Source organism: Zootoca vivipara, chromosome 9, assembly GCF_963506605.1.
Source record: "Zootoca vivipara chromosome 9, rZooViv1.1, whole genome shotgun sequence".
NCBI lineage: Eukaryota > Metazoa > Chordata > Lepidosauria > Squamata > Lacertidae > Zootoca > Zootoca vivipara.
Genome location: NC_083284.1, coordinates 67,042,367 through 67,058,927, shown reverse-complemented (window position 1 = coordinate 67,058,927; position 16,561 = coordinate 67,042,367). Strand labels below are relative to the sequence as shown.

At 43.4% G+C, this 16,561-nt stretch overlaps 1 protein-coding gene across 1 annotated transcript in view; it reads left to right on the top strand.

Moving 5' to 3' along the window:
* Window positions 1–16,561, top strand: part of STIM2 (stromal interaction molecule 2) — a 72,244-nt gene that overhangs the window by 44,155 nt on the left and 11,528 nt on the right. The window contains exons 3-5 of the mRNA XM_035112120.2: window positions 1,252–1,366; window positions 13,651–13,762; window positions 14,202–14,317. Of these exons, the coding sequence (XP_034968011.1) occupies window positions 1,252–1,366; window positions 13,651–13,762; window positions 14,202–14,317 (343 nt within the window). The remainder of the gene's footprint in view (window positions 1–1,251; window positions 1,367–13,650; window positions 13,763–14,201; window positions 14,318–16,561) is intronic.

Below are 16,561 nucleotides of genomic sequence, written 5' to 3'. Positions count from 1 at the left end.
TATTATTATTATAATTATTATTTATTGAATTTATATACCACCCTATACCCAGAGGTCTCAGGGCGGTTCTCAGAATAAGAAGCATTCATACGGGAGGCCCTTTTCATGTTCAGTTTGAAACTCTAGCCTGCATCAGTTGTGTAATGCAAACCAGCATTTAAAAGTAACTTGAAATACCAAGCGACAAAAATACTAGGATAAGCAGTACAGTGGTACCCTGGGTTGTGGACCCGATCCGTTACGGGGTGCCATTTGCACCCCAAAAGGTCTGTAACCCGAGTGGCGCTTTTGCGCATGCGCGAAAGTGTGATAGAACACTTATGCGCTTCGAAGCGCACAGAACACTTCTGCGCATGCGTGTGTGGCAAAACCTGGAAGTAAGCACTTCCGGTTCTGCCGCGTTTGCAACACGAAAAACCACAACCTGCAGCGGACGCAACACGAGGCATGACTATAATAATTTGGTTGAAGCAACAGTTCTGATCAAAAGTTGAACCTGTGTGAGAACATAAAGGTATGGCCATAAAGCAATGAGGAAAGGGTTTGATGCTTTTACTGTTTTTAAAACAACATTTCAAAAGCACTTAATTATACAGTGCTTGTGCAATGCAAGTCACTCTACATTTTTCAGGAGCACAGATGTGAATATTCTGCCTGAACTGTACTGAACTGTACTTAAAACATTGCGTTCTCTGAATTACAGTGAGCATCTAATGACAAATGAAGGATTGAGAATTGTGAATGGAAGTAAGGGGAAATTGGTGATGAAGCACCGTGTGGCTCCTTTTAAGTTCCACCAATTTGGGGGTTTGTAACCCACCACTGGGGGACGCGGGTGGCGCTGTGGGTTAAACCACAGAGCCTAGGGCTTGCCGATCAGAAGGTTGGTGGTTCGAATCCCCGCGACGGGGTGAGCTCCTGTTGCTCGGTCCGAGCTCCTGCCAACCTAGCAGTTCGAAAGCACGTCAAAGTGCAAGTAGATAAATAGGTACCGCTCCGGTGGGAAGGTAAGCAGCGTTTCCGTGCGCTGCTCTGGTTCGCCAGAAGTGGTTTGTCATGCTGACCACATGACCCGGAAGCTGTATGCCGGCTCCCTTGGCCAATAGAGCGAGATGAGCGCCGCAACCCAAGAGTCGGTCACGACTGGACCTAATGGTCAGGGGTCCCTTTACCTTTACCTTTACCTTTAACACACCACTGTTAGTGTCTTAGCTGCAAGAACTCTCTGACCTAACTTTCTTTCTTTTCCAGTTTATTAGAGAAGATATGAAATATAAAGACGCTTCTAATAAGCATAACCATCTACACCGGGAAGACAAACACATCACCGTTGAAGATCTGTGGAAACGCTGGAAAACATCTGAAGGTAAGATACTGAAAGCTGTACTGGTCCCTTTTCTGCAATCTTTACTGCTTTCATTAGTGAACACAACAGACCATATTTAATTACTGCCTTGACCTAGGACTGGAAGCCGTGGGGAGAAGGGACCTGCAGGCAAAGGTCATGAGCTCAGTTGTTGGCAGCTTGTCATAGCAGGGTATTCTAGGCAATTTGGAGTCAGCAGGAGGTTGCAGAAAGGTCTGGTTTTAGAGAGGCAAGCCAGAGCTAACAAGCAGCTGAGTCAATGTGGTCTGTGGAGCAATAAAAAACAACAACAGGTAGCATTTATATAGCAGGTTATAATGTGTAAAGCTCTTTGGGAATCTTTACAACAACTGTGCAAGGTATAACAGTGTTGCTGTTCCCATATTGCAGATGAAAGGCTAAGCGAAATCTTCGTACATAATTAGATCACAAATGATGCTAGATTTCAGTCTTGGAACACTTGGTTCGCAGTTCATTCTTAGTCATTATGCTATATCAGCTCTCATCAGCAACTCTCTGCTCTACTGCCTGAAAGCTGGTGATGTTAAGAGTTGCGGTTTGTTGTGTGCCTACTTGCAGAAATTCGTGTAAAGATTTAGCAAATTGTGTAGTACATTTTGCTATGTATTGTTTTTGTTGCTTTGGGTTTTTTGTGTTTTTGTGCTTTTGGGTTTTTGTTGCTTTGGGTTTTGCACTATTTTATTTAAGTAGGAGTTTGAGTCTTTGAACATCAGACCCCTCTAATGCTTTTACCTGTTCCCTTAGTTAAGGAAGTTTTTCTTACAGGGAATCCTCGTTTTGCTCTGGGGATACGATCCAGACCCTGTGTAAAGCGTTCTGCCCCTCCCCTGTTTTGCCCTTTTAGTGACGTTTTAGGGTCATTTACAGGTTCGGCACCGTGTGTGTGCGTGCGATTTTGCGTCAGTTGGTCATTCCTTGTATTGCTGTTTGTTTGTTTATTTTATATTTTTGCTAGCTGTACCTGGCCACGCGTTGCTGTGGCTTTGTCAGGGTCCCTGTTTATCCGGACAGACATAGGATGTAACGACAGCCCTCCCCCTGTTCCCCCGGCGAGTGACATCATATTCCCCTCATGTGACGTCACCCCCCACCCCAAGCCCCCTCTCTCTCCTCTTCGCATACCATCTAGGGAGGTTCTGTCAAGTTCCCCCAGCGGATTCTGGTGGGCAAGAGCCTGGCTCTCAAGGCTCGGCGTGGCTCTTGAGGCAGCATGGATGGCGGCGGAGGGGTCCGGCCTGCCTCTTGTGCCGTTGCTGGAGGTGGCTTCGGGGCCTGGCCTGGCTCTCGAGGTCTGGCCTGGCTCTTGAGGTGGCAGGGACGGCAGCGAAGGTGGGTTGGGGGCTGGCCTGGCTCTCAGGGTCCGGCCTGGATTTTGAGGTGGCATCGGAGGAGGCGGAGGTGGGTTCGGGGCCGGCCTGACTCTGGAGACTGTGGTGGTGGTGGGGTAGCGGCGGTGGGGCCCGGCCTGGCTCTCCTGTCATCGCTGGAGTTGGCAGAGGTGACTTGGGGGCCTGGCCTGGTTTTCGAGGTCCAGCCTGCTGAGGTAGGAGGAGGGGGTGGGAGGGATGGGGTGATACTACAGAAATGGCATCTGTTCCTTTGACTTCCACTGGAGGGCGCTATTATTATTTTCACAAAATCATGTTTTTACCTGTGACAGGTGTCACATCTGTGTAATCTAAGTTTATGCATATTGGACTGGAACGTTGTGTCCAAATTTGAATGCAATTGGTCAAGTGGTTTCAGAGAAAAGTCATCAGCCACAAACATGGACATGTTACACACACACACACACACACACACACACACACACACATGTATATATATATATATATGTAAAAGGTCCCCATTTCTACGCATCCAGCTACCTCCAAAACCGTTTGACCGATTGCATTGAAATTTTGACACAACGGTCCATGCGAATATGGGAGTGTTTGCATATACGGTACTTATATTATACAGATGTCACACCAGAGACAGGTAAAAACATGCTTTTTTGGAAAAACAGGAACAGGAGAGGTTGCAAATCATTGCCCTCTAGCGACGACTCCACTGGTACTGCAGCTACCAAAGCTTCCCTCTCCAAAGCAGCTCAGCTCAGGTTTGCAGGTTTGCAGTTCTTTTCTTTTATCTGAGATGGATTTAAAGGGAAGTTTAGACCACATTCTAGTCCATTGGGTGGGGTTAATCTCATAGCCTATGTCGTCCTTCCATTGTTTTTTTTTTGATTACATTGAGGGAGTTTGTGGGATTTTGGAGCACTATTTTGAATATTGTGGATACTATCCCCTTGCCGTGTTATGAGGAGGTTTTCGAAGGTTGTCAAGGGCCTAGTTGCTGCTGATTTTACTACTGGATTGTTTAAGAAGGCATGTAATTGATGGTGTGTTAGCCAGGGCATTGGGGTGTCCCCTAGTATTTTTGATGATGTCTCTCTCCAGGTGTGCCCAATGTTTTGTCTAGTCTTCTAAAATGTATGGGATTATGTGGCGCATTTGGTTGACAATGTAGTATAGTTCTGTGTTGGGGATTTCCCACCCTCCTACTGAGGAGGGGAGGTGTAGGTATTTGGGGTTTATTCTTGGATTTTTGTGTGATAAATGAGTGTAATTTTTTTCTGCCATTTGTGGAGTTGGGTTGGGGGAATCCAGATTGGAAGAGTTTTGAATAGATAGGTTAATTTTGGGAGGGTGAGCATTTTGGTCATAACCATTTTGTCTGAGAGGGTGAAGTTGGTGTTGTTCTATTTCCTCAAGTCTTCTACCTGAAAGAACGCATTTCCTGACTGACTTTGTTTCATAAACTTTTTTGTTTAATAAAACTTTTCTTGCTTGTTTGAATATTTTTTTCCTGAGACTAATCATTAGGTTTTGTCTCACACAAGTCCCCCACTACATAATACATGGTAAATTGTAGAAATTATTGTAATTGGTGTACCATGAATATGATGCGTAGTACATCTCTACCACATTGTAAACAAACAGTTTTATTGCTTATTATTTTATTTTATTTTATTTTGGTTTTCTAAATGAGATCTTCTTGTTCCATGAACATTCCAAAGTCATTTGCAACCAGATGGACTTAATTAACCTCTGGTTTAAATTTCAGGTATTAATCTGCAAACTGGAGCTGTAAACAAGTTCCCCTGGGGTGCTAAAAGCATGTCAGCCTTCTATTATGAATCTAATTGGACAGCTGTATTTGCATAAATTCAATATTCTAGTTTTCAAAACAGGTCTGCATTTTGCTTTAGGCCATGCAAAAATAGGATGGTGGAAAAGAGAACATAATTTTTAACTCTCTTGCCCTGTAATGTATGTTTGTCCTTAATGGCAACTTTAATTTGGTATTTTGCTGTAATTAAAATTGTGGCTTGCTTTGCTTTCCCAACCATTTGGTTAACTGCTGCAGGTTAAGTAAGTTATTGGCATGGAATTAAATGGATTTAAGATGCCCGTGTAAAGGATGGTGTCAATAACGATCAACTTCCTTGAGCTTGCTTGAAAGGTATTTGTATGTCAGAGTCACAGGCCATAAATAGTACTGATCATGGCCGATTAAGCACCAAAGTAAGCCCTACCCAGAAATACTGCATCATGAGGTGTCTGTTCTTTGATTAGGTCAGGCTTCCTCAACCTTGGCCCTCCAGATGTTTTGAGACTACAATTTCCATCATCCCTGACCACTGGTCCTGCAAGCTAGGGATCATGGGAGTTGTAGGCCAAAACATCTGGAGGGCCGAGGTTGAGGAAGCCTGGATTAGGTTGTATCATAGCATCAATTTAAGATTCTTTTTTTAAAAAAATAATGAAATTGTGAGACCATTTCATTGCAGATTGTTCATAAGTTTATTATTATTAATATTTATTAAATTTATATACTGCCCTATACCCGTAGGTCTCAGGATGGTTCACAATATAAAATCAGAATATAAAACCACAAAACACATAATCAAAACAAAAACAACCCATTAACCCATTTAATTTTTTTAAAAGGACCTAGGATGTCAATCAACCAAAGACCTGGTTAAAGTAGCCAGTGCAGTCGGACCAGGATTGGTGTAATGTGCTCAGACCGTCTTGCTCGAGTGAGCAACCTGGGCTCTAAATTCTGCACTAGCTGAAGTTTCCAAACCATTTCAGAGGCAGCCCTGCATATAACGCATTGCAGTAATCTAACCTTGAGGTTATCAGAGCATAGACAACAGTAGTTAGGCTTATCCTGTCCAGATAGGGGTGTAGCTGGGCCACCAGCTGAAGCTGATGGAAGGTGCACTGGGCCACTGAGGCCACCTGAGCCTCGAGTGACACCAAAGGATCCAGGAGTACCCCCAAGCTACGAACCTGCTCCTTCAGAAGAGGTGTAACCCTATCAAGAGCAGGCGATCTCCCACCCATCCGGTCTAGGGAACCACCCACTAAAAGTCCCTCGGTCTTATCTGGTTTGAGTTTCAGTTTGTTGGCTCTCATCCAGTCCATTATTGAGGCAAGACACTGGTCCAGCACTTCCACTGCCTCACCTGCAGATGTAAAGGAGAAATAGAGCTGGGTATCATCAGCAGGCTGCTGACAACGTACTCCAAACCACCCAGCAGTTTCATGTATTTGTTGACCAACATAGGGGATCGTATCGAGCCCTGCAGCCCCCACATTGAAAGCTTCACGGGGCTGAAAAGCACTCCCCAAACAACGCCCTCTGGGAACAACCATCCAAGTAGGACTGGAGCCACCACAAAACAGTGCCACCCACTCCAAGGATACCATGGTCGATGGTATCGAAAGCAAAGCAAAGATGTTTATTAGGCTTTACGCCCATCACATCGAAAGCTGTTTATTTGTGAGAAGATGAGATTGTTAAAGTATTTAGCTGTTCTGGTCATTCTTCTATAATTACAGCTGTATTTTATGTGCTATATTTGTGTCCTGTCTTTTGTACAAGAAACATAAAGAAAGGATGATCTCCAGGTGCCCAAGGAAAAAATAAGCTGCCACAGTATACAGGTGCGAAGCTGAAATCTATTGTTCAAAAGTGTCCCTGAGGAAGAACTTTGTTCAGAATGTGTTGGGCTCAGTTAAAAATGAAAAAATATTGTGCACCTGGATGTACCCCTCCTTCCTTTCCCCTGTTGCTGGCACCTTCCTGATTTTCTTCCCAGCATATTAGCAGTGCAACAACTCTGAGTTAGGCTGAAGGAGACTTGTCCAATATCTGCTGAGCTTTGTAGCAGAATGGTAATTTGAGGTTGAAATGTTTTCTGCAGGCTTTACAATGAAACAAAGCTGCCTACACACCATCAAATGAACTAGAAATATAGGGCCATATTTAACTAACCCATTCTGCTGTGTTTTTACAATCCATTTATAAAACTATAGCTCCTGATTTTTGACTTTATCATCAAAAGCTCCTTGTAATGAAGAAATCTGTTTTTTATTGTTAATATCTGTTATTTTTCTCATTTGTATGTTCTGCTTTATTCTTTAATAAAAATAAAATAAAACTACAAAAGGGAACAAAAGAAATACACAGCAAGATTCAACTAACCTGTTCTGTTAGTGGAAGCCAGTGCAAGGTCTCTCACTAGGGCAGTGGTGCTTCCTCCACCCCCCCCCCCGCCAAGTCCTCTGGTGGGTCAGGAGAACATAAAGTGGACAGAGGAGGGGAGATCAGTTGGATAAGCAAAAATGCTTGAGCTGACAGAGCAATTTCCTTAGCACTGAATTAAGTTCCACTCATAGCTTTGATTGCCACATCTTGCAAAATGTGTGTTCATAAATTAATGCATAGCTGCCAAGTTATCCCTTTTTTAAAGGAATTTTCCCTTATGCTGAATAGGCTTCCTCGCGAGAAAAGGGAAAACTTGGCAGCTATGAATTAATGTCCTTCTCCTTTCTTTAAAACAGGTAATTTTTTTACGTGTGCTACTAGGTTTCATTTATACAGGTGCATATGCATAAATCCCCTCCCCTCTTTATACCCCAAATGATAAATGGTTCAAAATGCTTTTTGCTTGAAACTATTACTGTTGGTGTTTGGATGTCAGAGGTGGGGAACCTTGGGCCAAGGGGCCAAAGGCAACCCTCCAACCCTCTATATTTGGCTCTCAGAATTCTCCCCAGGTGCTTTTTCCAGGCTGTGATAATGCTTCTTGCTTGCTTGGGTGGAAGAGGAAGAGATGTGTAGAAATGTCTGGTATTTTTCATGGCTGGAATGTAGCCTAGTGTACAAACATGAGTCACATCTGCCCACTTTTGTCTCTGGCTCCACTCACCACTGGCATGTGACCCTTAGAAAGCCGCTCAGTAGGGATTGTGGCCCTTTTCGCTCAGAAAGGTTCCCCACTGCGGTCATATATCTTGATGTAAACATATAAAGCCCGTAGATAACTTCTGTTGCTGTGTGAGAGCATGGGGAGGGTGGCATTCAGAGTGAATACTCTTGCTTTCTTGTCCTTGATCAAAGGCATAATGCTCCTTTGTCTGTTACAACACAAAAAGCAGGATAGGAGCAAATTGCTCAAATCCGAAGCAGAACAAATTCTAGTGTTTCATCCAGAAGGGATTGAGGACTAACCACTGAGCCTCTTGGGCTTGCTGTTCGGAAGGTCGGCGGTTCGAATCCCTGCAATGGACCGACCTCCCATTGGTCTGTCCCAGCTCCTGCCAACCTAGCAGTTCGAAAGCTTGCCAGTGCAAGTAGATAAATAAGTACCACTGTGACGGGAAGGTAAATGGCATTTCTGTGCACTCTTTTTTCCGTCACGGTGTTCCGTTGTGCCTGAAGTGGTTTAGTCATGCAGGCCACACGATCTGGAAAGCTGTCTGTGGACAAACGTTGGCTCCCTCGGCCTGAAAGTAAGATGAACGCCGCAACCCCAGAGTCACCTTTGACTGGACTTAACCGTCCAGGGGTCCTTTACCTTTACCTTTTTAGAAGTTGTCAGAGTGCCTCAGGTAGCGAGAAGATGCTCTGCTATTGACTGGTTAATCTGCATGACTTGGGAGTTAGCCTTCTGGCACAGTATCGTAATTCATTCAGTTGAAATTGCATTTGTGCAAAGAACAGCTCTAATAGTGGAGAAACAGGCCAACACAAATGGGGCGTGGGTAGCATGTGACAATCTTCAAATAATGTTTCTAAGGCACTGTGCACAGCAGATGTTATTCCAGCAACTGGGAACAAGTTGCATACCATCTAGAAATGTTATGGTTGCATTGCACATTCTTCATTATTGGCAGCCACAGGTTTTGAATAGCTAGACAGTGAAAATGAATGCAAGCCAAGCACTACTGGGGATGCAATATGTAACCTCAAATTCCTTTTCAAATAAGCCAGTGCAGGAGTTCCAGATCCCCTTTCTTGGAAGCGCATGCTTGTAATGTTAAATTGTTGGTTGAATGTGAGTTTAGAGTAAACGTCACTGTTGTTTCATTATGTAACATCTTGGCATCAGTTTGAGCAGAGATGGACAACTTGGCCCCTTTACTAATGCTGAAAGGAGAACTGCCCAAGGCAAATTTAAGTTTCTCTTAAATTACTGCTAACTGTAAATAGCTGCTATTTATTCAGTATAGCTCGTAACCGTGATTGCTTTTCTGCACACAGCTATTAAATTGGGGGGAGAGGTCTAAAGCTTGCTGTTCCAATTTTGAGTTTCTTTCCTATTTTGAGTTTCACAGTAAATCTGGGGTTCTTGGAATTGCTTTAGATGTGAAGTTTCAGGTATAAACTGCAAACTTAGAAAAGTGGAGAGAAGTGATACTAAAGGAAGACAATGATACGTACAAGGTTTTTTTTATTAAAAAAAATTAAATAAAAGCCTGCTTCGTGTGAAATGTAATTAGCCTAACATAAATGTTCTTGTTGCTGCTTATTAATATGTGTTAGAGCCTCTTTAAAAGAAACCAAGTGGCACTCTGGAAAAGGATGGGGAGAGTGAGGAACTGGGGAAGTTATACTATATTAGCAGTGCTTTTTTCCTGGGGTACTCAAGAGTATGCCGTACAAGCACCTTTTTTCCAAATGTTAGAAGTGTGATACTTACTGTCACAACTTCATGGTGATTGCCAGCACCGTTTTTTTTCTTAAAACAACATCAAACCACTGTGTATTAGAGCTTTGAGTGATTGTAGTAGGAGGTTAAGACCTCTGCTGTGTTGATGATAATGTTTTGAATAATAAAACTTTGGTTATCTGAATCTCCCTGGTCGGGAGTGTAACTCTCAAACAATATGCCTTACATACACAAATAGGATACTTTACATAAGAGGTTACATTTCTGCTTCTTTTGGCAAGCATCGCAAAAGTCACATTTGGTGCATGATCCCCAACTGGCAGAAATCATATTCCCAGGAAGGAGGGGCAACTTGGAAAAAATGTTAATCTACTTTGTTGCTGATTAGTAGTATGTTTGGTGCAATGCTAGATTGCAGGGAAGAATAGTCCAAAATAATCAAGATATGATAGTGTGCTTCATTGCTTTGGCACACTTTGTGCCTATGGCAAGTTGTGTTTTGCTTTGAAGCTTTAGGTCATTTATATATATTTTTATCTGATATGTGTTACGTGTTATGACAAGGCATTGTCTCTGGTGTCATTTGGGTAGGCTACATGTTCCAAATCTTCTCTGGAAGCATGTAGCTTGGGGCTTTCTGTAGGAAGGTGTGTGTGTGTGTGTGTGTGTGTGTGTGTGTGTGTGTGTGTTCCCAATGATAACTCTCTGACTTTGGTAAAGCAAGTTCTGGAAATGAGCCGTAGTGGGATTAGCATCTCAACAACACCAACATGTTAATCCTTGCAAAATCTCCTACCAGATTCCACAGGAAATTAATTTTGCGGTGAATAGAACCTCACTGTTAAGCTAAATAATGAGCTCCTGTTTTGTGACATTTTGTGACTTTCTCCAAGTTGCCTGCCTCTACTTATGCTTTTAATTCGTCGCGGATTTTCTTTGAACTCCATGCACCCTTGCTTTCCCCAGAATTCTAATAGTGAAAGCAACAAGACTTGGAGTTTGTCTAAATCAGAAGTTGCCAGCCTACAGGAGCTAAACAACAACAACAACAAACAAGTCAAATTTAAATTCAGTTCATGAACTATGTATTGCTAAACTGAAGTCTAAAACAAAACCCAGTCACACAGGCTAAGTAAAGTGTCTGGAAGGAACAGTTTGTAGGCAAGCAGGCATTTGTCTAGGGGAGCAAAGACTGCATTTAGGAGGATTCAGAAGTACCAAAGGCCTGTAGACCAGAGATTATGTTTGAGGAGTACAGTGAGAGGTGAAGTGGATTTCAAAGGATGACAAGGGTAGGGTATAAGCTTTTAATTTCATGTGGCACATAGTAATGCACTGGATTAAGAAGGTCAGGATCAGCAAGTAGATTAGGGCTGCTGTGACATGGGGGACAGGGGACAGGCCGATGCAGAGGACTCCCTGGTCCTGAATGGGGTAACTGTGCCCCTGAAGGACCAGGTGCGGAGCCTGGGAGTCATTTTGGACTCACAGCTGTCCATGAAGGTGCAGGTCAATTATGTGTCCATGCTCTGGTTATCTCCCACTTGGACTACTGCAATGTGCTGTATGTGGGGCTACCTTTGAAAATGACCCGGAAACTGCAACTAATCCAGAATGCGGCAGCTAGACTGGTGACTGGGCGTGGCCGCCAGGACCATATAACACCTGTCCTAAAAGACCTACATTAGCTCCCAGTATGTTTTCGAGCACAATACAAAGTGTTGGTGCTGACCTTTAAAGCCCTAAACAGCCTTGGCCCAGTATACCTGAAGGAGCGTCTCCACCCCCATCATTCAGCCCGGACACTGAGGTCCAGCTCTGAGGGTCTTCTGGTGGCTCTCTCACTGTGAGAAGTGAGGGTACAGGGAACCAGGCAGAGGGCCTTCTCGGTAGTGGCACCTGCCCTGTGGAACGCCCTCTCACCAGTTGTCAAGAAAATAAACAACTATCTGACTTTTAGAAGACATCTGAAGGCAGCCCTGTACCGGGAAGTTTTTTAATGTTTGGTTTTTTATCACATTATTATTATTATTATTATTATTATTATTATTATTATTATTAATTATTATTATTATTATTATTTTGTGAGCCCCCCAGAGTGGCTGGGGAAACCCAGCCATATGGGCTGGGTATGCATGCATGCATGCATGCATGCATGCATGTATGTATGTATCACAACAACAACAACAACAACAACAACAACAACAACAACAACATGAGACTGTCTCTGAAGTGTTTCTAGAAGCCTTAGCTGGTCCAGATGCTTACTAGAATATGGCTTGTGGGAGCATGCTCTACCCATTTTAGAACAGTTGCATTGGTTTCCAATCTGTTTCTCAGCACAAATCAAAGTGCTAATTATTGCTTATAATGCCCTAAATTGCTTCAGACTGGGATACCTGAAGGAATGCCCCTTCTCTGCATTGATGCTAAGTTGGGCAGGACATGTGAGAGTATTTTCAGTGGCTGCAGCCCAGTTCTGGAATTCTCCCCTGCAGGAAGTTCAGCTGATCTCTCATCCTTTGTCTTCGCCAGACAGTGTAAACTGATCTCGTTTATTAGCCTAGGCAGGGCCGTAGCTAGGGGGTGGTGAGGTGGGCCCCCACCAGGGGCGCAGCCAATGGGGTGTGTGTGCAAAATCTACTAAAAATATATCCATAAACATAAATATTGATTATTGCCTCATAATAAATGGTTTTAAATAGAGGGAGAATTGAATGGGTGGGGGGGGGTTGGAGAAGAGGTGGAAAGAAGAGTTAATTTGTCCATGGCTAGGGGGCGCAATCTGGACGTTTCTGCCAGGGGTGCAAGATCACCTAGCTATGGCTCTGAGCCTAGGTATTTTTAAGGCTGACTCTGGTATCCTCTGCCATGCGGATGGTTATCATCTGGGGGTTCGTGAATCATGAAACAAGAATGCCCTGCTTTTTGAAAGAAAGAAAAGAATAGATTGCGCTGGGTGGGAGCAAGCACTTTGGCATGCTAAAAGCACTCTTAGTATTCCAGTGAGAATGTTACTAGCTTGTTGTGATGGCATCATGCAAAGCTGTCAGCTGAGGCCAAGGTTACGGTTCCTTCTATATTTAAGCGATTGTGCTTTCTTGTCTGCAAGGTCTTGAATATAGAGAGCCTTATCCTAGCCAAGCCACTAGCTTTCACGTTAATAACCATTGCATGTGAAGATGAAGATAAACCCTTTAGCTGGGTGAACACTTGAGTATTTTAATTGTTTTGTTATGTAGGTGATTAGCGGATGCAAAAGGTTGCAGTGTGGAGTGCTTCTGTGGAGGCTTCGTCTGTGCAGCCACCCTGTGCCATTTCCCTTTTCTCTCTACCCTTACCCACTGAGCATGCTCAGTCAGTGTTGGGTTTGGCTGGACAGGTGAATGGGACTCCAAAGTATCGTCTTCTGAGACTCTGGAGTTCTTCTGAGCCTGCTGGTTGCTCCTCTTTGTTCGTTTTGGATACACTGAGGTCCAGTGCCAAGGCCCTTCTGGCTGTTCCGTCACTGCAAGAAGCGAGGTTACAGGGAACCAGGCAGAGGGCCTTCTCGGTGGTGGCACCCACCCTGTGCCACCCTCCCATCAGATGTCAAGGAAACAAAAATCTGTCTTTTAGAAGACACCTGAAGACGCCCTGTTTAGGAATTTTTTTTATGTTTGATGTTTTATAGTGTTTTTAATATTCTGTTGGCAGCCATCCAGAGTGACTGGGGTATAAAAAATAAATTCTTATTTAAGGACCAACATGGTTGAAATTGAGATTGATACCAGTCTATATGGTGCTGTATTTTAAAGTTTTAAATATCAGTAGTATTTTAGGGTTTGTATGTTGTATTCTTTCATTTTCTCATTACCCAACCCAAATAGCATGCTCTCTCTGTCACCAAAATATCATGGACCCACATGATGTTCTACCATACTCGACCAGAGATCTTCCCTTATGTGGGTACACAACCTGTTTTCATCCGCTTCATTCCACAGTATGAGTTGAGGAATAACAGGATCAAGAACTATGTGTACACTCCACTGGTCACAAGACCTTTTCTTTTTCAACCAGGCCATGGAATTTTTAATAATGAAATATTTTTAAGAATTACTACTTTATAATCTTTGTGTAATCTTGACTTGGATGAGCACATGATGAAGACGGCAAACCTGCCAATAACTTGCTGTTGCTTTTTTATTTGTACAGTTGCTTTAATTCTTGATAATCCAGCCAGTGTAAAATAGTATTTGTGTTTGTGTTATAGTTCACAACTGGACACAGGAGGAGACTCTTCAGTGGCTGGTAGAATTCGTTGAACTTCCTCAATATGAGAAGACTTTCAGAGAAAATAACGTCAAAGGAACAACATTGCCGAGGTGAATTTTTCAGCTCTGATAAGTTTTGGCTATTCCTGCAGTCTTGGGCTCTCTGTGCAGAGCATGCTCAGTGAAATATATTAAACATTAAGATTAAACATTTCTTACATCTAAAACATTGTTAGCCTAAGAAATCTGCTTTTTTGATGGTACATTATTGCACTTATACTGACATAGTCATGCAGTTCTGTATAGTTTCATGCTATATCAGTTTAAACAAGAACATTCTGTTAATGGCAAACTTGATGTTAGTTTGGTACATTAAAATCTACCACCTCTGGTTTAGTGTTGTACATGAAATGTGATAAACCGCACAACATAGTATCCATTTCTCATTGACTTTGAGTTACTGCACACAATAGAATCTGCATTTTTAGTTGTGTCTCTGACAGTTGCTTTCAGGACAAGGAACATAAAATCCCTGCTTTATTCTGTACAGGATAGCAGTTAATGAAGCCGCATTTATGATCTCTCAGTTGAAAATAATTGATCGGAGCCACCGGCAGAAACTACAACTGAAGGCCTTGGATGTTGTCTTATTTGGACCTCTCACACGTTAGTATTATTTCCTCTCTCTGCCTCCTCCCCATCACCTTTAAACTGCTAGCAGAAAGAATTGTTCGGTTGAACTGTGATTTACGTTAATATTTAGGGCAGCTAATTCCTCTGAGGGATATATCCAATGATACTATTGTGGGTATCCTTCAGATGGTGTGTTTTGAGTGTAAAAATAAACCATGGTTGATCAGGACAGGAATAAGCCTAGGCAAGTCTTGGATTTGTGTGCTATTTTATCATCTGGTGCAGTCATAAGGAGTTAGGAAGCTTTCACTTCTGCTTTAGATGAACCACAATTTAGCATTACTGTATATCTAAATCCTAAACTACGAGTCATCTAATTATAGCTTGCTGAAACAAACCAGCTTCATTGCATGGTTTGAAGCTGCCTTGTTTCAGACAAACTGTAAAAGCAAACCATCATTTCACTTGCTTGTTTTTAAGTGAAAGGAAATGGCAATTGGGCAGTCATATTCTGAATTAGCCTTTTTTGGGGTGTGTGTGTGTGTGTAAAAAGTATTATTATTTAATGAATTTATATACCGCCATATACCCGGGGGTCTCAGGGCAGTTCACAGAATAAAATCAAGATATAAAACCACAAAATACCTAATAAAAAATAAAAACAACACAATGGTACTCATATCTTGATAAACTGAAAAATTTCTAGATCCCACCCAGCCCTTCTTTCTATGCCCATCTCCCCTCTCTATTGAATTTGTGATACACATTTTTATTTTGTATTTAATTATCAACATTAATTGAAATTTGACATTTTATGGATGACACTTAGTACTTCACGATTGGTGCCAAGGCCATTGGAAGAATTGCTCTTTGACTTTTCCTCCATCTCATGCTTGCCATGGGAAGTTAGTGCAGTCTTCTGCTGGTCCTGTTTGTGGCAATCACACAATGTTGATTTTACACACCAACCACGCCACACCCAACCCAAACCCTGAGAGAGAGAGAGAGAGAGAGAGAGAGAGAGAGAGAGAGAGAGAGAGAGAGAGAGATGTCATCTAATAACAACAGGCAACATTCCTCACTACTGGGGGAGGGGCGGGGACCCCAGGTGGCCAGCCACATTCCCTCTTACCTCTTATGCGCACACAGAGCACACAGTGAGTGGGTAGCGCTGTGGTCTAAAAAACTGAGCTTCTTGGGCTTGCTAATCAGAAGGTCAGCGGTTTGAATCCCCACAACAGAGTGAGCTCCCGTTGCTCTGTCCCATCTCCTGCCAACCTAGCAGTTCGAAAGCACGCCTGTGCAAGTAGATAAATAGGTACCGCTGCAGCAGGAAGATAAATGGTGTTTTCGTGCGCTCTGGTTTCCGTCACGGTGTCCCGTTGCGCCAGAAGCAGTTTAGTCATGTTGGCCACATGACCTGGAAAGCTGTCTGTGGACAAATGCCCACTCCCTTGGCCCGAAAGCGAGATGAGCGCCACAACCCCATAATGACCGTTGACTGGACATTACCGTCTAGGGGTCCTTTACCTTTACCTCTCTTTTTTCACACAGAGCACATGCATGTATTCAGAGCACAGACAAATGCACATCTCCCTATGCGACTCACAAACATGCACTTCACAGATATAACTCCTTCTCTTCGTCTCACACACCACATATGCACACATAGCTCCCCCTTCTCTCTTCCTCTCTGTCCAGGCCTACCTCTCTCCCTAGGAGACCTCACATGCATGCCTCCTTTTCTCTCTCGTGCACAGACAACGTATAGATCTCTCCCTCCCACCAAATGCCACAAAATGTTCCTCTCTTGCACAAAGCCCCTCCTTCAGACAAAGGCCTTCCCTCGGGCAGGGGAAGCACCTGCCACCAGTTCCACATCGATGGTAGACAACAGCAGCCTGAGTGTGTGAGGACGCCACTGCTCCCCCCTAACCTTTAAAAAACAAAAACAAAACCCAGCATAGAATGAAAGAGGTACTTGTGGCTGGCTGGCTGGCAGGCAGTGGCAGCGGCAGCCTGACTTTGCAGGAACATCCCCACTGCTCTTACCCAGCCACTTCCACCATATCTCCAGCTAGCACGGGTTGAATGAAGCACTTGCTACTTTAAGAAGGCAGTGGCAGCCACTGCCAAAGCTTATGAGGATAACTTCATTGCTCCTCCCTCCCCCTTTGAACTTTTTTTTTTTAAGTAAGCCCCAGGGGAAGCAAAGGCTAGCTGGCAGCAGTGGCAGCCCAAGTGAAGATGCTGGTACTCCTTTCTGGAATGTTTTGT